General features: G+C 41.6%; 1 protein-coding gene across 5 annotated transcripts in view; it reads left to right on the forward strand.

Annotated features, from left to right (window-relative positions):
* The window catches only part of NFKB1 (nuclear factor kappa B subunit 1), a 214,741-nt gene that overhangs the window by 51,279 nt on the left and 138,685 nt on the right, over window positions 1-24,777 (forward strand). For 3 of the 5 annotated variants that reach the window (XM_073601654.1, XM_073601643.1, XM_073601630.1), the window contains 2 exons: window positions 784-824; window positions 1,934-2,032. In XM_073601654.1, the coding sequence (XP_073457755.1) occupies window positions 784-824; window positions 1,934-2,032 (140 nt within the window). The remainder of the gene's footprint in view (window positions 1-783; window positions 825-1,933; window positions 2,033-24,777) is intronic. The other 2 variants (XM_073601638.1, XM_073601649.1) reach the window with 1 other exon arrangement.

Raw genomic sequence — 24,777 nt, forward strand, 5'->3', positions numbered from 1 at the left:
TGCTCCTTAGCTTAAAGTGGAACTAAAGTCCCCAAATACTTACCTTCCCTCACTTAACAAACTATTATACACCATCATGGCTTTTGAGACACATCAATTAGTGTTCACATTAAAGAGTAACTCCATTTTTGTTGAGAAAAAAACATTTAACTCTGGGTGATCTATGTACATTGCAAGGATTTTAACAAACTTTGTTGCAGAGTCCTACCTTTTGTTATTCTGAAGAAATCACTGTGTGTTTGTCTGTGTCCATGTTCAGAAGTGAGTCTAATGGGAGTGGTTTCCTCATTATCAACCAGCTGCTGCACCTGCAAAGCTCTAATGAGGAAAATTGCAGGGCCTGCATCCCTTTAGATGTAATTTCCTACTGGGAGTATCTCATCAAAAATGACATTTTTTGTTGCATGGGGATGCCTGAAATCTGACTTGTATCTTAGTGCAGTCTTCTGGGAAAATCAGTGAGCCAATCACACAAGCAGGAAATGACATATCTGGGGGGCCGTTCTGTACACATTCTGTACAGAACACCTCCAGGTAGCCATATTGCATTGCTTTTCACAGAAAATTACAGTGGCTGCAGATTGAAGAGGAAGGGTAATTTTTAATAACATTCAATTACAATAAGACTTGTGTCACAATTGTATATGTTATACATTTTTTTTTTTTTGATATTTTTTTCCTCCACGAAAGTGGAGTTAGCCTTTAAAATTGCTAGAGATTAATCTCATTAACATTTTATCCTGTTAGTTACTGTTATTTTCTCTTTTTTTTTTTTTTTTCTAGTAGATGGGCCATACCTTGAAGTAACCGAGCAGCCTAAACAGGTAATAAACTATTGATTTATCCTTTTTACTCCATTTTCCTAACCATTAATTTGTGGATCTGTCACATACCTTGATATTGTGCTGGTGATCTTGGGGTGTCTGGGTTGTATGTAAATCTCAAACCTCTGCTCCAGTTGGAGCTTACACAGGGCTGACTATCTCCCTGCCCACATGTAATAGTGCTGAACCGTTTACTAAAAGCACTATGACCCTGGTTAACTAAAGATGTAAAGCATATCGATCTTCTACTCCTAAACTAAGCTAATATAAATCACTTTGCAAGGTGAAATTTCACTTATTGTAAACTAAGTGAAGTCAGTACAATTTCGACTAATTCAGTCACCCAATCATGTGTAAGCAAAAATCATGTTTTATTTAATTTTTCTTTGCCTATGACTGGGTATTTTTTTACAAAATACATTTTTACTTTGTTTCATCTGGTTTATTAAGATAAGTGAAAAGTCGCACTTGTAATGTCTGTCCCACCTGTAGGAAGCTGCTACAGGTATATCAAAAAGCTATACCTTTACATTAGCAACCACCCACATCTTGACAGGATATGGCAATGAATACTCAAGACTTAGCTTCTGGAGATGTTGTTTGGCTTATGGAATTTTGCCCTGTGCTTTTGCATCTTGGGTGAGAAATCCAGGAAAAAAATAACTCCGTTTCCATCAAAAGTAACATCTTTAGTAAGATCTCTGGATCAAAGGAGGATGCTTTCCTTGTCTCTGTAATTCAGGATGAGTAAAGGTCTCAGAGGGTTGCCTGGAGACAGGGGGCAGGTAAGGACCCTGTGCACTCTTTCCACTGTAAACACTGGATAAAAGTGCATTTTGCCAAAGGTGTCAAGTAGCTAGCACTCTGTATACTCTGAAGGTTTTGCACTCTCTATACACTCAGGAAGGCCTACCAATCTGATATTTTTGAGACTCAGATGGTTCCCGAGATCCCTCAGGAACCGGCCCCACCCCCTGAGATAAATGAAAAATCACCTTGAAATTGGTCACACTCCCTTAGTAAATCAACCCCCATCTGTTCATTTGTTAATCATGCATGTATCCATTCATATACTTACAAATACATTAATTTTTCTGAAAACCTTGCAGAGAGGGTTCCGCTTCCGATATGTGTGTGAAGGACCATCCCATGGAGGCCTGCCCGGAGCTTCCAGTGAGAAAAACAAGAAATCCTATCCACAGATTAGGGTATGATTTTCATGATTAAAGCGGATCACATACTCTTTACCTTGGTGACTTTAAATGTGAATGAAACACCTACTGTAAATACACAGTTGCACTATGTGTATGTGTGACAAATCTTACTTCCTCAAAGATTTGTAATTATGTTCAGAGTTTTTTTTTTATCCAGATATGATTATTAAATACTATACTACATCTGGACCATTTACCGTCCTTCAGTGCAGTCAAAGAAATACATCTTGGTGGCCATAGATACAGTTGAGGAGCAAATCAAAAGAAGCTTGAAAAAAGAGAACAAATGCACCCACCACACCAAACACGGATAAGTTGCAGTATAGTATACTTTTGGTTTGAGGTTTAGATACACTTTATTGAAGTTATTAATATACCAGTAAAAGTAGATCTATAGGCAAAACATTTTTTGTTTTCATTTTGAATAGAGTAAAGTAGGATTATAACCCTTGTAAGGTTATTTTTGCCATCTTTCTCCCATTGGGGAGATTTACCTTAATTTCCTCTCCCATAGCTAAACAGGAAGTGAGAAGAAATCTATGCAAATTAAGGGAATCTCTTGGGGACCCCCAGGTCACCAGAACTAGTGTCCCCATTGGAAGATTTCCCCTCTATTACTTTTCTGGGGACAACCCAAAATTTGGGATTTTCAATTACTTTCATTGACAGATGTTCTAATCCAGCTCCCCTCTATCCAAAACGAAAAAAAAGTTTTGCTTTTAGTTATATTTTAAGTAAATTGTTAGTATTCAATTTTTATCATATTTGTCTTATTGGCTAGTCAAATGCAACACTCATGCATCTCCTAAAATGAATCTTTACTGTCAAAAATCACAATAACTTGTCAGACAGAAATCTTTTGGTCTTTCTTGTGCAAAGCAAATTGAAAGGTTCTGTACAACAGAGAATAAATTGCGATAGTACTCTCAGTCTAGACTCTATGGTTTTCTTATTTCTTAAAAGGACTGGTAAACCTAAAAATGCAGAGGTTAAATTATGCAGCAGAGGCAAAAAGAACGAAGTGCACCACTATTTATACTTGTATAAAGGTTTCAGTATCTGTACATAATTACCCTTGCACACTCATCAAAGTGAGGAAATCCTTCCTGTTAATTTTCTTGTAGCTCAGCTTCTAAATACTAAAACTGTCTGTAAAGAGCAGTGGGTATGGGGTTGTTTAAAATAGAAGAGAGCAGCATAAAGGCAGTTTAAAAGCATTATTCTCTGTTTCTTAGTGGCAAAATTCAAGCTTTTAAAGTAGATCATATCCCAGACTGAATGATATTTCGTTTACTAGAACACAGTGTAAGATAAACAGTGCCAATTAGTATACTGATCTCTTAAAGCCTCTTTACAGCCACTTTCTTTTAACATACTGTACGTGCACTCCAGTTATAGCTGCATGGCATTTTACAGTACAGGTGTCCTGATGGTGATAACAATGGACCATACCTGCATAATCTATTAAAATAGCTATGTGTAGTCTCCATTGGAAGCCCATGCAACAGGTGGTAATGCAGGAGCACAGATGAGAAACGGGATTGTCACTGCATAATAGTAGGTGTCTTAAAGTTGAATTCCAAGATCGACTTAACTAAACTTAAACCCACTCCCACCCACCTCCCTTACTCCAATATTAACTACCCTGTAGGAGGAAGAGGCTTATACTTGCCTATTCTGAGGGAGTTCCGGTCTGGTCACAGGGGATAAGAGAGAGTGACAACAATGGCTGGAATGCCTGGGCTGCCCCCCCCTCCCGAAGTCGACCACTGGGAGTCGATCACTTGACCGAACTGGAGTGCTCTGACAATAGGTAAGTATAAGCATCTTCCTTCTATAGGGTAGTTAATAAAGGATTTCAACGGAGGGTGGGAGCAGTTTTAAGCTTAGTTTGGTTGATTATGGAATTATACTTTAACAGGGAACTTTACAGCAGGATTGGCTGGTGGTATTTTGATGATTTAAAATAAAGAAAATTACTTTTTTAATTACTTTTATGTTAAAGCATATATGAAATTTTAGTGATTAGGTTCAGGACCCTTTCACACTTGTACGACCTGAAAGTCATGCGACTTTGATGCGACTTCAAGTAATGCCTGTGTAATCTTAAGGTCTATGGACCTCAAGTCGCATCAAAGTCGGACCAAAGTAGTGCAGGGACTACTTTGAAGTCGCACAGTTATCAACAGTACTCATTGCAGTCCCAAGGTGCAGGACAAGTCGCACCTATGTTAAAGGGGCCTTACGCTTCTTTGCAGCAATAGCTGTACTTTCTGGCATAAATGAAAGTATTATTTTAACAATGCACAGCGGTGAACTAGACCCTCATGAGAGGTCACTTTTGTCACAAAAACCTCTCTGCCTGGAGTTTCACTTTATTTGATGCTCTTCACATTAGTGAAGTAGTTTACCATAAAATGAGTGAAGGAGTTTACCATAAAATGGTGGTACTTTTAAAAAGAATATATACGCAAATTATTTTGATATTTACAGGTATAGATAGCAGCTAGTAATATAGTATTCTTTTTGCTTTTCATAGTTATATTTTAACCGTTTTGAGAAAGGGGAAGTCTTAAGTTCTGCAAATGGTGTGCTAACAGAAGGAACTTAGAAATCAAATAAGTCATCTATTTATACTTTGGCTGTTATACTTAGTCTGTTACAGAAAATTGCAGCATTTCGTAATGTTATTGGCAAAAGCATTGAAGGGGGCTGGATGACTGCCATCAGTTAGTAGTTTTACTGAGCGTAAAAATTGTCAGATATTTGCTCTCAGTATGGGTAGAAATTACCCAGAAAACATGATCATACCTAACAACTGTCTGGGGAACTTTCCGCTGAAATATTGCTGTGCTCAGTAGTTAGTGCATGATATCCAAAAGCTCTGAGAATACACAAGTTTTTCCCCTAGTGTAATTGGTGGTCAATGTAGGCTGTAGTTTCTGCAGCAGCCCACAAAACCGTTTAACTTCAGGCACGAAAACATTTATTTAAATATTTTCCTTAATAGCCGCAAAGTATATAAATTTACTTTGTATGCACCAAATATCCTTGATAACCCAGTTATTACTCTATAAAAGTAGCAGTAACGTCATCACTTTGCTGTCCATAACCTGCACAGAGTGCAGAGCTGTGGGAGGGGCCCAACCAAACCAACCACCACAGGCTGCTGGGGAAAACTACAGGAGGGGTGGATACCAGACAAGCTATATTGCATCAAGAGAGAGAGCAGAAGTGACTGGTCTTAAAACATAACGAATAGTAAAACTTTTTTTTTTTTTTTTTTTTTTTTGGTTTTGGATAGTGTGGAGAGGGATTAGACCACCATGTGTCAGTATTTATTGCTGTCTGTGCTTCCATTAAGAAGATTCACCCTATTTGTCCTGTTTTACCATTTTCATAGAAAGTAAAAGAAAACCCCAAATTTTGGGTTGTCCCTAGAAAAGCAATGTAGGGGAAATCTTCCAATGGGGACGCTAGTTCTGGTGACTTGTGGGTCTCCAAGAAATTCCCTTAATTTGCAGGGATTTTCTCTCACTTCCTATTTGGCTATGGGACAGGAAGTGAAGGGAAATCTTCGCAATGGGACACAGATGGCGAAAAAAAAAAAATCTGACGGGTTTATAACCTTCCCTTATTCTATCCAAAGTGAAAATAAAGTTTTGCCTATAGTTCTACTTTAATACAGGAACTCCGGCACAGAGGCAAAGTTTCACTCTGGATAACTGTACAGGTCGGAAAGAAATACAACAATGCACACCAAGATTGAAATAAGAATATACAGTACATGCCCCTTATGTTTAGGGGCCCTGAGGAAGTCACTCTGATGAAGCTCGTACAGTATCTCACAAAAGTGAGTACACCCCTCACATTTTTGTAAATATTTTATGATATCTTTTCATGTGACAACTACTGTGTAAAGTAGTTAGTGTACAGCTTGTATATTCGTGTAAATTTGCTGTCCCCTCAAAATAACTCAACACACAGCCATTAACCACTTCAGCCCCGGAGGATTTGGCAGCTCAATGACTGGGGCACTTTTTACAATTTGGCTCTGCGCTGCTTTAACTGGTAATTGCACGGTCATGCAATGCTGTACCCAAACAAAATTTGCATCCTTTTTTTCCCACAAATATAGCTTCCTTTTGAGGGTATTTGATTGTCTCTGCGATTGAAATTTTTTGCGAAACGGAAAAAGACCGAAAATTTTGAAAAAAATGATATTTTCTACTTTTTGTTATAAAAAAATGTTATAAACTCAATTTTAGTGATGATACATTTAGGCCAAAATGTATTCAGCCACATGTCTTTGGTAAAAAAAAAATTTCAATAAGCGTATATTTATTGGTTGGCGCAAAAGTTATAGCGTCTACAAACTAGGGTACATTTTCTGGAATTTCCGCAACTTTTAGTTTGACTACCTATCTCATTTCTTGAGGTGCTAAAATGGCAGGGCAGTACAAACCCCCCCCCCCCCCCCCCCAAAATGTCCTCGTTTTGGAAAGTAGACACCCAAAGGAAATTGCTGAGAGGCATGTTGAGCCCATTGAATAATATTTTTTTGGCACAAGTGATTGAAAAATGACAAAAAAAAAAAAAATTACACAAAGTTGTCACTAAATGATATATTGCTCACACATGCCATGGTTATATGTGGAATTACACCCCAAAATGCATTCTGCGGCTTCTCCTGAGTATGGGGATACCTCATGTGTGAGACTTTTTGGGAGCCCAGCCGCGTACAGGACACCGAAAACTAAGCACCGCTTTCAGGATTTCTAAGGGCGTAATTTTTTATTTCACTCCTCACTACCTATCACAGTTTCGAAGGCCATAAAATGCCAAGATAGCACAACCCCCCCCCAAATGACCCCATTTTGAAAAGTAGACACGCCAAGCTATTTGCTGATAGGCATGATGAGTCCATGGAATATTTTATATTTTGCCACAAGTTGTGGGAAAATGAAAATTTTTATTTTTTTTTTACACAAAGTTGTCACTAAATGATATATTGCTCAAACATGCTTTGGGCATATGTGAAATTACACCCCAAAATGCATTCTGCTGCTTCTCCTGAGTATGGGGATACCTCTTGTGAGAGACTTTTTTGGGAGCCTAGCCGCGTACAGGACCCCGAAAACCAATCACCGCCTTCATTTATCATTTTTATTGTTATCTCAGGGAATGTAAATATCCCCTATGATAGAAATAGGTAGTGACAGGTACTCCTTCTTTTTTTTTTTTTTTTTTTTTTTTTAAATTGGGGTCTATTAGACCCTAGATCTCTCTTCTGCCCTCAAAGTATCTGACCACACCAAGATCGGTGTGATAAAATGCTTTGCCAATTTCCCAATGGCGCTGTTTATATCCGGCGAAACCTAAGTCATGAAATGTTCATAGCTTCTGGTTTCCTAAGGCCATAGAGATGATTGGAGCTGTTCTGGTCTCTGATCAGCTCTATGGTCAGTTGGCAGAACCACCAGCTGCATTCTCGGTTTCCCTGTTGGGACAGGAGAGCCCGAGAAAACCATGGAAAATGGTGGGGGGGGGGGAACGTTCCCTCCCACTGTTTATAAAAGCAGTCTAGAGGCTAATTAACCTCTAGAATTGCTTTTACATGAAATCTGACCGCTGGCTGAAAAGAATGATACCAAGATGATACCTAAACCTGCAGGCATCATTCTGGTATAACCACTCAAAGTCCAGCAACATACCAGTACGTTACTGGTCCTTGTTGGGCATACATTGTAATGTTCTTTTTTTCAGGCAGCCTGTGGGCTGAACGAAAAGAAGAGATTGACCAGTGGGTATGCCCATCATTAGAATACCGCCCTTCATCCACCCACTTCTAATGATGGGCATACATGCACCATTTTTTTTTTTAACTTTGGTGGTGAAATCACCTCCGACAGTGCTGGAGTCGCGGCTTTACGTATCGTGGGAGCAAACGCTGTTGCTGTCAAGATAAATAAACCCTTGCTGCAGCTGAATGACATACCTGCTAAGCAAATGATGGTTAACAATAAAACAAACATTAGACTTACCATACCTGCAAAGCAAATACAAGAAAACATAGTAAAAATAAAACATTTCAATCTGTGCCCAAAAAAAATATATGCCGAAGCATGGGGGCAATCCGCCCCTAATGTTAGGAGCAAATCACTCCTCCACCCCTGCCCCCATGCTTTGGCATATACGTTCTTTTTTTTAACTTTGGTGGTGAAATCACCTCCGACAGTGCTGGAGTCACAGCTTTATGTATCGTGGGAGCAAACACTGTTGCTGTCAAGATAAATAAACCCGTGCTGCAGCTGAATGGCGTACCTGATAAGCAAATGATGGTTAACAATAAAACAAACATTACAGTATAACATACCATACCTGCAAAGCAAATACAATAAAACATAGTAAAAATAAAATAGAGAGAGAACAATAGATATAGAACAATAGTGAGCGAACAGTAGAGCCAACCTAAGAGAGAGAACAATAGAGAGAGAAGAAAACTACAACCACAACTATTTTTGGCTTTTATTATTATTTTTGTGTTTTTGTGTGTGGTTTTTCTTTTTTTTTTTTTTTTTTATCACTTTTACAAAAACTGTAAAAAATCTATAAACTGAACGTTGCAGATTAGGGTATCTCAAAATGTGCCCTACGCTAATACTCAACTAGTGTGTGATAGTATTCGAAACGGTCACCAATGCAAAGACCAGGTTGGTCAGGACAGGAGGGACAATAATAGCGGGTGTCACACCTATATCCGCGCTTTCTATAGACACGACATCTTCTTTGTGGGTTTCTTTGGGTAGGGATACCAGAGAGGACATGCAGAAAATGTCTCTCATGCAGCCGGCTTACTGCATTTGGATTGGGAAGTTGGGCCAAAGCACCATCTGGAAACAGAAGTGCTCTGATGATCTCTTCCTGGAATTTAACGAAGGATCCAGTTCGTCCTGAAGCTTTGTATAATACAAAAGCATTCAGCAAAGTCAATTGAAATAAATAAACAGAATGCTAATTTGTAGTCCTGCGAGCCTCCAGGTAATTGACCAAATCTGGTCTCCAAAATAGTGTATCTTTGCAAATGATCAGCGGCTAACGTTACGCATGTCTCATAACCATGCAAAATAGTTAAACTAAATTGTACACACGCTGCGCTTATCAAAATAAAAATGTAAGAAATTTCCACTAAAATATTAATAAAGTGATATTGTGCTTAACATACAAAATATATACAAAATCTATTACTACTATACATTAATGTGCAATAAACTTCAATGAATGAATAAATGGGTAAAAGTGCTCCAATCAGCCTGTGTATTGCAAATATTCCACAAAGCTTGTGCAATTTTCAAACATTAATAGATAATTCAAAACCAACATCCATGCGATTTAGTGTTACATCCATGCATTTCAGTGCTGCATCTATGCAATATGGTGTTAGTGCAATGTTCAAACAATAAAAAGTTAAAAATTACAAAAAAACGCATCCATGCAATTTGGTGCTGCATCCATATGATTCTATGCAATTCAGTGCTGTATTGCTGTGCAATGATCATATCACCCCCTGATGAAGATACGAAATACCCCTTGTATCGAACACGCGTAGGGGAAGGGGACAGGACGGAACGTTATACATACAACCTGTTGGGAAAGATTAGCAAGCCACCCCACACCGGCCGCTGTTGCCCGTTCGTTTCTGCTGTTTAAGTGTGGCGCCCTTAAGCTCCTTGTTACTGTGAGTACCCATTGCGGGATTTGTTTATGATTTTAATAAATATAGTACATACTGCACCATGAAGTCCTTTTTGTGTTGATATATTGAGGTACAAACGGGACTGCTGTGAGGAACAGAGGCACCAGTGCAAATCTATCCAGGACCCTGAATATAACATCGAACCCACAGAGGTTCTAAGGCGCATTCTGACCAAGCTTAATTTCAAGGTCACACGCCCTAAGGTGAGGGGCTATCACCTGGGGGGAGCACTTGTATGAGCACACAGCACTTTAGTTTGTGTTCACAATAACACATGAATGGATTGTGGAAGACCTGTGGACTGTTAATTTGATCATTGCACAGCAACACAGCACTGAATTGCATAGAATCACATTGATGCAACACCAAATCGCATGGATGCTTTTTTTTGTATTTTTTAACTTTTTATTGTTTGAACATTGCACTAACACCACATTGCATAGATGCAGCACTGAAATACATGGATGCAACACTAAATCGGACTGTTAATTTGATCATTGCACAGCAACACACCACTAAATTGCATAGAATCACATGGATGCAGTACCAAATCGCATGGATGCATTTTTTTTGTATTTTTTAACTTTTTATTGTTTGAACATTGCACTAACACCATATTGCATAGATGCAGCACTGAAATGCATGGATGCAACACTAAATCGCATGGATGTTTGTTTTGAATTATCTATTAATGTTTGAAAATTGTACAAGCTTTGTGGAATATTTGCAATACACAGGCTGATTGGAGCACTTTTACCTATTTATTCATTCACCGAAGTTTATTGCACATTAATGTATAGTATTAATACATTTTGTATATATTTTGTATGTTAAGCACAATATCACTTTATTAATATTTTAGTGGAAATTTCTTACATTTTTATTTTGATAAGCGCAGCGTGTGTACAATTTAAAAAAAAATAAACAGACAATTTTTTGTACCAACGTCTGGCCTTTCGGGCAATTAGGTACTGCGTCAACAACTGGTCATTGAGGTCCACACCTCCCATATTAACGTTACCCGCAACTCCGTCATCAGAGCTATCTGTCAGGGTGTCGCTGCTGTCTACAGGTTCGTATTCTGAGCCTGAATCTGACAGATGAGTGACTTCCTCTTCACTATCTGTCATGCTCAGAAACGTGTAGGCCTCTTCACTACTGTACCTTCAATTTGACATTTTGGTCTCTAAATTTACTGGTACGGTAGTGAGACTCACAAGAAAAAAAGCGCCTGTCAGTGACTGATCCAAGCACTGCCAAAAAAACTGTTAGCGTTCGCAGGGATCAGGCCTGACTCTGCGAACGCTGCAGTTATGTGTTTTGTAAGTGACAGTGATCGATTGATACTGCACGTGGGTGGGCTGGGCGGAGGGGCTAAACGCAGGTGCTAGCAGGTATCTGGGCTGATCCCGCTAACACTGCGTTTTTGGGAACCCTAAACTGCTGGGGACGCTAGTACAGATCTGATCAGATATTGATCCGTTCAGACACTATACTACTAAAGGGAGGAGTATGGTGTGTGCAAGGGTGTTAGCGCTACTGGCACTGATCTGACGCTACCTGGGGCGACGCAGACCCTATATGACACTAAAACCTAACTTTGATCACCCGCCAGGGGGTCAGGGGGTGAAACCCTTATTGGGTAAAATACGGCGGGTGCCGTGACGCTATAAAAAAAAATCTAGCTAAACTGCGTTACTTGTGACACTTATACAGTGATCACAGGTGACGGGGTGATCAAGGGGTTAAACCTTTATGGGGGGGGTAGGGGGAGTCTGACGCTGCCTGGGGCGACACAGACTCTATCTGACGCTAAAACCTAACTTTGATCACCCGCCGGGTGATCTGGGGGTTAAACCTTTATTGAGTAAAATACAGCGGGTGCCCTGACGCTATAAAAAAAATCCAGCTAAACTGTGTCACCCGTGACACTTATACAGTGATCACAGGTGACGGGGGGGGTTAGGTGGGGTCCCTAAACCTATCTGGTGCTAATACGAATTGCCCTAATGCTGATTTTTGTCACTGACACCAGTACAGCGATCAAAAAAAATCTGAACTCTGCACTGGGTGACACAGTGACAGGTGGTGAAGGGGTTAACTGGGGGGGGTGGATCGGGGGGTGAATTGTGTGCCTACGTGACCTGGTGTCAGTGTAGTGTTGTGCAACTCACTCTGTGATGTCTTCTGTCCTCGGTCTGGAACAGAAAAGACCGACACGAGTAGAGATGACATCACTTCCCCTGTCAGTGTTTACACTTACATGACGGGAAGGATCTCATTCGTCAGGACCGATCACCAGGTCCAGGCCACATATCATTGGCCTGGGCCTGGGGACTGATCGATTCCTGATCGAATCCTATAGTCACGGCCTGCCACGCGCTCGACGTAACATGACGGCGATTCGCCTGCCTGTGCAATTCTGCCGCAGTACAACTTAATTTCTAAACTGCTGGCAACAAAAGTGAGTACACCCCTAAGTGAAAATGTCCAAATTGGGCCCAAAGTGTCAATATTTTGTGTGGCCACCATTATTTTCCAGCACTGCCTTAACCCTCTTGGGCATGGAGTACACCAGAGCTTCACAGGTTGCCACTGGAGTCCTCTTCCACTCCTCCATGACGACATCACGGAGCTGGTGGGTGTTAGAGACCTTGCGCTCCTCCACCTTCCATTTGAGGATGCCCCACAGACACTCAATAGGGTTTAGGTCTAGAGACATGCTTGGCCAGTCCATCACCTTTACCTTCAGCTTCTTTAGCAAGGCAGTGGTCGTCTTGGAGGTGTGTTTGGGCCATTGTCATGTTGGACTACTGCCCTGCGACCCAGTCTCCGAAGGAAGGGATCATGCTCTGCTTCAGTATGTCACAGTACATGTTGGCATTCATGGTTCCCTCAATGAACTGTAGCTCCCTAGTGCCAGCAGCACTCATGTAGCCCCAGACCATGACACTCCCACCACCATGCTTGAGTGTAGGCAAGACCCACTTGTCTTTGTACTCCTCCCTTGGTTGTCCCCACACACGCTTGACACCATCTGAACCAAATAAGTTTATCTTGGTCTCATCAGACCACAGGACATGGTTCCAGTAATCCATGTCTATAGTCTGCTTGTTTTCAGCAAACTGTTTGCGGGCTTTCCTGTGCATCATCTTTAGAAGAGGCTTCCTTCTGAGACGACAGCCATGCAGACCATTTGATGCAGTGTGCGGCGTATGGTCTGAGCACTGACAGGCTGACCCCCCCCCCTTCAACCTCTGCAGCAATGCTAGCAGCACTCATGCGTCTATTTCCCAAAGACAACCTCTGTATATGACGTTGAGCACATGCACTCAACTTCTTTGGTCGACCATGGCGAGGCCTGTTCTGAGTGGAACCTGTCCTGTTAAACCGCTGTATGGTCTTGGCCACCGTGCTGCAGCTCAGTTTCAGGGTCTTGGCAATCTTCTTATAGCCTAGGCCATCTTTATGTAGAGCAACAATTCTTTTTTTCAGATCCTCAGAGAGTTCTTTGCCCTGAGGTGCCACGTTGAACTTCCAGTGACCAGTATAAGAGAGTGAGTGCGATAACACCAAATTTAACACACCTGCTCCCCATTCACACCTGAGACCTTGTAACACTAACGAGTCACATGACAATGGGGAGGGAAAATGGCTAATTGGGCCCAATATGTACATTTTCACTTAGGGGTGTACTCACTTTTGTTGTCAGCGGTTTGGACATTAATGGCTGTGTGTGGAGTTATTTTGAGAGGACAGCAAATTTACACTGTTATACAAACTGTACATTCACTACTTTACATCACTCTAAAGTCTAGTACACACGGGCCAAATGTCGGGCAACATCTGCTGGTTCAATAAAAACGGAAGCCTGCCGTTTGGCTGGCTTCTGTCGGACAAGCATGCTGGAAAACCAGCAGCCGACCGCCTCCCGATCAGTGTTCTCAGCCAATGACCAGAGTTTTTCTGGCGGGGGGGCCATCCCCCTGTCAGAACACACAGGAACAGCAGGGGAGTTCGCTACACTAACATCGGATCATTGGTACAGCGGTTCCCACCGGAGCTGTCAGATTTTTTTTTTTTCATTCAGCCCGTAAGGGCAAGACCCTGACATGTCATAAACCAATACCAAAGACTTTTGTTGGATAAGCGGAGCCAATACCAAGGACTTTAATGTTGGATAGACACACAGTACAAGTGTACATAGTAGAGCACTATAAAACTGTTATGAAAGTGGAATTTACATTTTGAGAAACTATAATGTTAACCCTTTCATGCCTAAGCCTATTTCTGACATTTGTTGCTTACAAGTTAAAATCAGTATTTTTTGCTAGAAAATTACTTGGAACCCCCAAATATATATATTTTTTTTTTAGCTGTGACCCTAGAGAATAAAATTGTGATCGATATTTTATATCACACGGTATTTGCACAGCGGTCTTTCAAACGCATTTTTTGGGGGGAAAAAATACACTTTCATGAATTAAAAAAACGAAACAGTAAAATTAGCCCAATTTTTTGTACAGTGTGAAAGATGATGTTAGGCCGAATAAATAGATACCTAACATGTCATACTTTGAATTTGTGCACACTTGTGGAATGGCGACAAACTATAGTACCTAAAAAATCTCCATAGGCGACACTTTAAAAAAATGTAACGGTTACCAGGTTAGAGTTACAGAGGAGGTCTTTTGATAGAATTATTGCTCTCACTCCGGCGATCGCGACGATACCTCACATGTGTGATTTGAACACCGTTTACATTTGCGGGCATTACTTGCGTATGGGTTTCCTTTGTTGCGCGAACCTGCAGGGACGGGGGCGCTTTAAAAAATGTTTACTTTTTTTTCTTATTTATTTTTACACTGTCCCTTTTAAAAGAAAAAAAAAATATGATCACTGTTATTGCTGTCACAAGGGATGTAAACATCCCTTGTGACAGTAATAGGTGGTGACAGGTACCCTTTATGGAGGGATCGGGGGTCTAAAAGACCCCCGATCCCTCCTTAGCACTTAAATGTATTCAGATCGCCAAAATCAGCGATTCTGAATACTGTAATTATTTTTAAATCGGCGCCATTAGCAGCCAAGTAAGCCGGAAGTGACGTGGCTTCCGGGATTTTACATCGGAGACCCGATCAGAGCCAAATCCAGATTTGTTCGGGCCAGAGCCTAGCTGGCCGACATGCTGGCTGGTGGCACGGGTCTCCCGGTGGGACAGGAGGCCCGAGAAGAGCAGCGGGGGGGGGGGAGACGACATCCCCTCCCGCTCCTTTAGGATAACAGCCGAGCGGCTTTTAGCCATACCGGTCGTTATCACTAAAGAGCCAACTGCCCACTCTAAAAAAAAAAAACGGTATCGGGGTGATGCCTGCAGCTGCAGGCATCATCCCAGTATAACCCCTTGAACGCAATGAACGCAAATTTGCATACGGTTGGCGTGAAGGGGTTATACAAAAAAGCACAGTACAAGAGGCTGGGTTAAGGAATAAACAAAGCATAGTTATACAAAGAAAAAAGTGACAGATCACACATGGTGCTTGTAAAGCCATCAAATGTGAAATAAATGTCCCCTGAAGAGAAAAAGGGTGGCCATATGCATTAGGTTTATATACATTTTAGCATTACTTTTTTCTCTATTAAAGTACTGTATTTATTGACAAACTTCCCCAGGAGATATTCTGATTAATTATTAGGTAGTTTTGGATTAAGTCAGCTTAGGATGTTCTGAATGTTCTTTAGGCAGTTTCCTCATTCCTTACTGAAAAAAATACTGCTTTTCAAAAGGCAAAATAAGGTGTTCACTATGCAAGTGAAGTTGCATTTTGAATGGGAATTATCCCCAAAATTGTGTGAATGTGGCATTTCAATTTGCAATGCATACCCAATCATGTGCAAGGAAAATATAAAACGCAAAACAATATTTTTGAGTAAACATCATTGGAAGGTGGAAGTTAGCAGAGCTTCACTTCATTTACTAAGCTCTAGAGAAAATTCTCATGCAAAGTGAACAATATATTTGCCTTTAGTAAATCAGCCCGAGTATGTATGTTCATTGATTCCACCAGGACACTAGATTTTGTACATGTATGTATTTTTCATATTCTGTACTCTACTGTGGTGATCGTGGGCATTTACTCAGTAAAAGGCTGTGGAATATGCTGGTGCTATATAAATATGGATAATAAAGCCAAATCAAGCCTGCCCAATTGGTTTGTTGCGGTTTTCATGAACCATTTGCAATTAGCTTCTGGCCATGGTCCTCATTCTGGTTAACGAAGCACTTCCCTTGTTTTTTTTTTTTTTTTTGTGCATACGTGTTTAATTCCTCTGACATGGAGTATGGCTGTGGGCTATTCTTTTAACGGAAATGTAACTGAAATCAGTAGTCCATTGTGGCATGCACAATTCAGCAAATCATAGTCACTGCATAAACCGTACACATAAACAGTTTGACAAGTATGCATTTACCATGGCTAAAATGACATGTTTGTAAAAGAATATGTTCTTAAAGCGACCCTAATTCCTCTGAAGGACCTTGGCCTTTAAGGCTGGGTTCACATATATGTGAATTGGATGCGTTTGCGGCCGCATCCAATTTGCATAAAAGGCGAATGTGAACGGCTTTCAATGGAGCTGGTTCACACAAGTCTAGGGTGGCTGTGGTGTGGTTTGAAAAAGGGTCCTGTCCGTTTTTTGGTTGCAAACCGCAGTCGGACATGTGTGAACCCAGCCTAACAGCCTTACTAAAATGTTCCAGTACTTATCTAACACCTAATGTAGACTCTTTCTGGGCTCTGTAGCCAAGACTGGAGGGTTTACCTGAGCACTGTCATCCACCAGGAACTGAATTTAGCCAAAGCCACTGATTGCTTGATTTGTGCCGACATGATTACCCTGACCATCACTACAGGCAGCCAGATTTGGCTGCTGAAGAAAAATTAGAAACTTTATATTTTTATAGTGAATGCAACAGTGATACTCTGACCTAGAGTTTTGAATAATTGAGGAAACACATAAGGGAGGCATGGTTCAGAGACACCAGTCAATGTTTAGCTGTCATTTTCTTCGTGCAGGCTAGAAAATAAACGTTCAGACCTCACTGGTTGCTCAAGTAGATGTAAACCCCTGGTATTTAATCTGTGGCACAAGGGCTACATGGGCCCATTTAGCACTTAATGTGTGGCCCCCAGGCCCCACTAGGCTGTAGTCAGTGTTTTACTTGCCTAGGTACCTATGGAAAGACAGCTAAGAAAAATATTTCATAACCTGAACTCTACTAGCACAATTATTTATTTTATTTCACTCTTTGTTTTATTTCTATGCTGCCTAATCCATTTTGTATTTGTTTTTATTTTTTTTTCCTTTTGCATTCTAAAATAGATGTTACTAAGGGCAATATCAAATAGCCTAGCAGTACCTTGTAGCAAGTCTGAAGTCTCTGACAGCTTCCTACAGCAGGTCTCTAGTCTTCATCCCCACCTGTACCATGTCTTCAGTCTTTGACAATCTTTTTTAGCATGCCCACAGTTTAACCATCTACTCTATTGTGTCCAATCATATTTTGTAGCATTACATACACTGTACATTATGCGCACGCACCCACAGAACGTTCCAGCGCACACCCAGCTTATTTAAGCAGTTTAGGCCATGTGGTGCTTCCAGAAGGTAGCTGTGGGACACAACGCAGGCTCTGAACAGACACTTGCCGCGATTCATTTTTCCTTACCCGGGTCACGTGAGTCACCAAGTGTTGCTTGGCAGGCTAAAGGTGCTTAGCAGGATTGTTACATAGGGGCTTAGTGAGCCCTATTAAAGGGTCTCCATTCTGAGGTGTTTTTATACTACACCCAAGTACTCTCTTTTTGTGGCTGGTAAATGTCTTCAAAAAAGAGGCGTGGGACTAACACTACAGGGAAGGGCACACCTATGTTGTCAGTAGTTCCTGACAAACCTAGTCGTATCCCTAGTGTTGTATCCCCTGAAGGACCAGAGGCTTCCAGGCAATCTGAGCCGCTGCGCCTATCTGGTATTGTGCCTGCAGTCAACGCTACTGCTTCACCCTTTATCACCAAGGATGAACTGTCCTCGGCTCTAGCCGGGTTAGAGCACAGGATTGCTGGCATGATTGCCTCCATCCCAAAGGGTGGCATGAAGCGTGACAGATCCCCCTCCCCAGAGCCTCCTAGTCTGGAGCAGGAATGGGTTGAGGATGGGGAAGAGCTAAAAGCTCAGCATTCAGTGGAGTGCCCGGAAGATGTCTGCTTCCGAGCAATCTGGACAAGAAGATATCCAGTTGATGTCTGCCTCTCATTTGCAGAGGCTTTTGATCCTGACTCTAACCGAAATGGTTCGTTCTGCCTTTTATGCTGCCTCTCACAGAGGTGACTGAGCCCCCCTGGTCCTCTTTGGGATCCCTGAGACCTCTTCAGGCCACACAGGCTTTCCCCCTACACCCCCTGTTGGAACAGGCGGTGTATGCTGATTGGGAACATCCTGACAGTATTTTTCTATTACTCCTAAAAGTTTTTCCCTTTTATATCTCAAGGGTAAAAAATGGAGCATGCCAGCCGTAGATGCAGCATACTTTTCCTTAAACAAGAACTTAACTTGTCCGGAAGCAAACGGACAGGGCTTGAAAGACGCTGTTGACAAGAAATTAGAGTTATTATTAAAGGTTTTCTTTTCTTTGGCCAGTTCAGCTATTCAGCCAGCTGTTGCAGCAATTGGTATTTGCCAGTCTGTAAAGGATCAGGTCAAATGGCCTAACCAGGAGGATGATCTGCCTGAAAGTAAGACAGATATTCCTTGAGCGCTGTGTTTTGCTGTTGATGCCTTAAAGGATTCAATACAGTAGGTTTCTCATTTGACTCTCTTGTCTGTACATATGCGCAGACTTTTATGGCTTAAGAACTGGTCAGCCAAGCTTCCTTGTAAAAAGTTATTGGCAGGTTTCCCTTTTCATGGGGAATGCTTATTTGGTGATCATTTGGACAAATATATCCAAAAGATTTCTGGAGGGAAGAGTTCTCTACTCCCTGTGAAGAAAAGCACCAGACTTCCCTTGTTTAAAACCTCAGGGACTGCTTCCTCAAATGTCTCAGCGTCAAGGCGGTTCCGCCACCAACAGGGAGCTAGGGCTAGAGTGCTCTAAATCCAGCACCAAGCCCTCCTTTTGAGGGGGCGCCCCCACTGCATCAGGTGGGGGGGGAGGCTGCTGCACTTTGCAGACATTTGGAAAACAACAATTCAGGACGAGTGGGTCACCTCAATTATATCTCGCGATTACAAGCTGGAGTTGCGGGGGTTCCCCCTCAGGTTTTTAGGATCCAGCGTTCCCTCGAATCCTCCAAAAAGAAACTTATTGTTTCAGGCACTACATCATCTAGTGCATCAAGGAGTGATTGTAGAGGTTCCTGTATTCAAAAGGGGCACAGGGTTTTACTCAAACTTTGTTTACGGTTCAGAAACCAAACGGGGACACAAGGCTCATTTTGGACCTTAGATCCCTGAACAAGTATCTATTGATACAGTCCTTTCGGATGGAGTCTGTCCGCTCAGTAGTAACCTCACTCCAGAGGGGAGACTTTCTAGCCTCCATCGATATAAAAGATGTGTATTTACAGGTACCTATCTTTCAGCCGCAGCAGAGGTTCCTACGTTTTGCAGTAGAGGAAGGTCATTTTCAGTTTGTGGCTCTACCCTTTGGGCTTGCTACAGCTCCCCGGGTGTTCACAAAGGTCTTAGCACCAGTACTGGGTCTTTTAAGGGCTCAAGGGATCCTGGTGCTCGAGTATCTGGACCCTGCTCAGAGATTCTGCTCAGAGAACACTCATATCTAGAACAGAGCATAATATACACAGTGAGGTATTTGAAAAGCTTATACTGGATCATAAATACCGAAAAGTCAGCCTTGAAACCAGCTCAAAGTCTAAAGTATTTAGGTCTGATCCTAGACACGGTCCAAGCAAGAGTATTCTTGCCACCTGTAAGGATCTGTGCCCTGAAGGTTCAGGTGCATCAGATAAGGGGCACCAGACAACCCTCCATTCGGCTCTGTATAAGTCTTCTAGGGAGGATGGTATCCTCCTTCGAGGCAGTGCCCTATGCCCAGTTCCATTCCAGGCCTCTACAACAAGACATCTTGTTGGCTTGGAACAGAAGAAAGGGGAAAGAGGAAAAGCCCTGGATTATCCAATGTGCAACCACCGCTTAAGCCTAAACTGGTGGTTGCAGGATCAGAACCTGCGAAGAGGAAAGTTCTTTCTCCCGGTAACTTGGAGAGTACTGACTACAGGTGCCAGTCTCTCAGGCTGGGGAGCAACCCTAGAAGGGCTCACAGCTCAGGGGAAATGGTCAGGGACAAAATAGATCCTGCCCATCAATGTCCTGGAATTACGGGCAGTAGGTCTGGCCCTACGGTCCTGGACGGCGGAGCTTCAGGACTGCCCTATCAGGGTTCAGTCCGACAATGCCACTGCAGTGGCCTAGATAAACCATCAAAGCTGTACCAGGAGTCGTTCAGCTCTGAAGGAGGTGAACCACATACTTGGGCGGCACAGTGCTGTAGTGGGTAGCACTAAAAAACCTAGCAGTAAAAAGGGTTCCTGGTTCAAATCACAACCACGACACTACCTGCCTGGAGTTTGCATGCTCTCCCAGTGCCTGCATGCGTTTCCTCCGGTTAATTGGCTTCTGTCCAAAAAATTGGCCCTAGCATATGAATGTGAGTTGGGGACCTTGGATTGTGGGCTCCTTGAGGGTAGGGACCGATGTGAGTGTGTGATGTATGTGTGGAGCGCTGCGTAAATTGTCTGCGCTATATGGGTACCTTAAATAAATATTAATATAATAGATGAGGATGTTAATGAGACACAATGCACAGGGATAGGGACAATTGTAGATACGCACCCACACTCACTCAGTTTGAACTGGATGGAAAGAGGGACATGTGCCGATTCTATCGGCAGTCCATATCCCGGGAGTTGAGAACTGGAAGGCAGATTATCTCAGCCGCCAGCAGATCTGCCCAGGGGAATGGTCTCTACACCCAGAGGTGTTCCAGGAAATTTGCCAACGTTGGGGGTGGCCAGAGGTCGACCTACTGGCATTCAGGTTCAACAACAAACTACAGCAGTTTGTGTCCCGAACAAGAGATCCTCTGGCAATTGGAGCAGATGCTCTGATGATGGAGCCAGTACTCCCTGGTTTATGCTTTCCCTCTGATACCTCTTCTTCCATATTTGCTGCGCAGGATTCGGAGAGAGGGGGTTCCAGTCATTCTGGTGGCACCAGCCTGGCTCAGAAGGCCCTGGTTCCCGGAGACTGACAATAGACGGGCCATGGACGCTTCCACGTGTCTCAGGGTTCTATATTCCACCCCAATTTACAATCTCTAAATTTGACAGCGTGGCTATTCTCGTGGCTTCCTCAGAAATACGTGATTGGGAGAATTTTCTCTTTTCTACAGTCATCTGTGGAAATCAAATTTGCTTTGAGTACAATCAGAAGTCAAGTTTCGGCCCTATCAGTATTCTTCCAAAGGCCTTTAGCCTCCCATTCACTGATCCAAACTTTTATGCCGGGGCCAACTTGCTTGCTGTCCCCTCGTTAGGTCACCTATATGTCCTTGGGATTTGAATTTGGTGCTGTCTGTGTTACAGTAGCAACCATTTGACCCTATAAAGGAAATTCCATTAGACTTGCTGTCATGCAAGCTAGCCTTCCTGATGGCCATCACCTCGTTTAAAAGGGTGTCGGAGTTTGCGGCCCTTTTGTGCAGGGAACCATACTTGATCTTCACCGCGACAGGGTCATGTTACGACCTGTTCCATCCAGTGTTAATTTTGGCAGCAAATTTAGATTTAATTTTAGTCTTAAGACTAAAAAGGCATTTTAGTTTTAGTCCCATTTTAGTCTGCGATTGTTTTAGTTTTAGTCGTATTTAGTCGACTAAATCTTAGTCGACTAAAATGTCCTACGTTTTAATCGACTAAAATCTCCAGTACATTTTAGTCGACTAAAACTCATTTTAGTCGTCTAAAATCTAATGGGTGTAATGAAATTGTAATGCATTAGTTAACATTTCTCTACAATTTCCAAACTCATTATATACTGCTGGAGTGAAAAATCTAATATGTTATTATTTATGTTATTGAACATGCACTACAGACCAGTGCTAATTTTGAAGTCAAATTTCAGTTTAGTTTTAGTCTAATGCCCTGTACACACAAAATGTGTGCTAGGACCTTGTTGTCGGAAATTCCGACTGTGTGTGGGCTCCATCACACATTTTCCATCGGAATTTCTGACACACAAAGTTTGAGAGCAGGCTATAAAATTTTCCGACAACAAAATCCGTCGTCGGAAATTCCGATCGTGCGTACACAAAGTGCCACGCATGCTCAGAATAAATTAAGAGACGAAAGCTATTGGCTACTGCCTCGTTTATAGTACCGACGTACGTGTTTTACGTCACCGCGTTCAGAACGATCGGATTTTCCGACAACTTTGTGTGACCGTGTGTATGCAAGAAAAGTTTGAGCCAACATCCATCGGAAAAAATCCATAGTTTTTGTTGTCAGAATGTCTGATCAATGTCCGACCATGTGTACAGGGCATTAGTCTTTTGATTAAAATGGCATTTTAGTTTTAGTCCCATTTTAGTCTTTTGACTAAAATGGCATTTTAGTTTTAGTTGTATTTTAGTCATCTCAGTTTTTTTAGTTTTAGTTGTATTTTAGTCGACTAAAATAGTATTCATTTAGTTGACTAAAATGTTTTAGTCGTTTTAGTCGACGAAATTAACACTGGTTTTATCCTTTTTGCCAAAAGTGGTGTCAGCCTTTCATTTAAATCAGGACATTATTTTGCCTTCTCTCAGTCTCGTTCGGCGGAAGAGAGATGACTGCATCCTTTGGACATTGTCCGGGCAGTCAATGTTTATTTGTCTAGATCTGCAGATTCAAGGATCAGACTTTTTTTTTTTTTTTTTATTTTACCAAAAGGACCCAAGAAGGGACAGGCAGCTTCCAAGGCTTCCATTGCCGATTTGGATCCGTCAGTTGATCATTTGGGCCTATGGTCTGAAACATAAAGCTCCTCCCTTTAGGGTGAGAGCTCATTTTACCAGGGGTGTAGGAACCTCCTGGGCTTTTAGCCATCAGGTATCTGTGGCTCAGATTGAGTACATACAATTACAAAATGTTATCAAGTGGATGTTCGAGCAGCCGAGGATTTGGCTTTTGGCCGCAGCGTACTGCGGGCTGCCGTATAAGTTCTGATGGCTATTGTTTGGCAGGGTGTCTCCCTCAAGGCTATTGCTCTGGGACGTCCCAGCGGGTAATAGGATATTACCCAGTAGGATATTAGCCTGACTCTGAGGGTTATTTACTAAAGGCAAATCCACTTTGCACTGCAAGTGCACTGAAAGTGCACTTGGAAGTAAAGTCTCTGTAGATCTGAGGGGAACATGCAAGAAAAATAAAACACAGCATTTTAGCTTGCACATGATTGGATGATAAAATCAGCAGAGCTTCCTCTCATTTCAGATCTACCCCTAAGATTTAGAGCGACTGCACTTCCAAGTGCACTTTCAGTGCAAAGTGGATTTGCCTTTCATAAATAACCCCCTCTGTTTCCCATGATGTACTCAAGGAAAAGGATTTTATAGGTAAGTATGATGAAAAAATCCAATTTTTTATAATTTTGATGATTGTGGCTTACAGCTAGTGAAAACCCAAAATTCAGTATCTCAGAAAATTAGAATATTACATAAGACCTAGTTAAAACTGCTGTTCTTTTGGAATCTTACTTTGTATTGTATATAAAGTGAGATATGTTGTTGCGCCTTATAACACTGGCATTCTTTGTATTAGCTTTGTAAACTTCTTAAAAATTATTGGAAGATAAATGCTTAGAGCAAATAAAAGTCAAACTAATGTGGGGCATGGCATCACTTTAAGAGAGAACATGGCAGGAATGAAAAGAGATGGGTGGTACATAAATTGGCGTTCAGCATAGAGAATGAAAAGCATATGCAATAAGGGTAGATTGTAATGTAGTGGTAAGCCGGCCATACATGGATCGAAATTAATCCAGTTCAGCAGAGACCATCATATATTTACTGCTTAATACTACTAAATATTTATTCTTTCATCTTATGTGAGTGTGTAAAGTTTTGTTTTTTTTGCCTGATACTGTATTCCTCTGTAAGCAAAACATTTTGGAATAGTTCTGTTGAATTGGGAAAGTACAGCATTTTATGTACTTTCCATTACAAGAAAGCAGATACTTGTTGGCTGCCTTCCAGATATATTTATTTAGAAGCTACCTTCAGCATGCTTAAATGTTACTCTGGAATTTTTGTTTTACATTCCTTCTGCTACATCATTTCTGTGTCACTGTGTTGTGTTCTATAGTAAGCTCCTGTAAATCACATTTATTTTGATTTTAACGAAGAAGTGTAAAGCAAGCAAAATAAATTGCAATATACAGAGGCGTCAATTGCCCTGAACGATCACAAGCAGGTGAAATAGGAAGTATACGTCTGAACTGGGCACAGAGGATTTAGCTGTAAGCTGCATTTACTGTCTGATAATCATGCATTTCATTAATTTGCCAAGCCCATCTTGACCTTGACCCCAGAGGGATAAAAGCACAATCTGATCTAAAACTGACTTTAAAAGTACTGTATATCTAAAGTCAAAACTTTTTTTTTTTTTTAGTTTTGTTTAGAGTATAGAATTATTAAAATCCCCAACAGGTTTTTTTCTTTACCAGAACAAATATCACCTTTGGAAGATTCCCCCTTTTATTCCTATACTGGAGGCAAATCAAAATTTTAGGTTTAATTTTTTAGTCCCAGTGACAATGCTCACCAGGACAAATACAGAGGTTGAAGCTCCCAAACAGAGACATCAATAGACAGCAATAAAACTCTGATTGGAGTTCAGACTCCTCACTACTCTGCCTAGGTTCACAC

This window comes from Aquarana catesbeiana, linkage group LG01, assembly GCF_042186555.1.
Source record: "Aquarana catesbeiana isolate 2022-GZ linkage group LG01, ASM4218655v1, whole genome shotgun sequence".
NCBI lineage: Eukaryota > Metazoa > Chordata > Amphibia > Anura > Ranidae > Aquarana > Aquarana catesbeiana.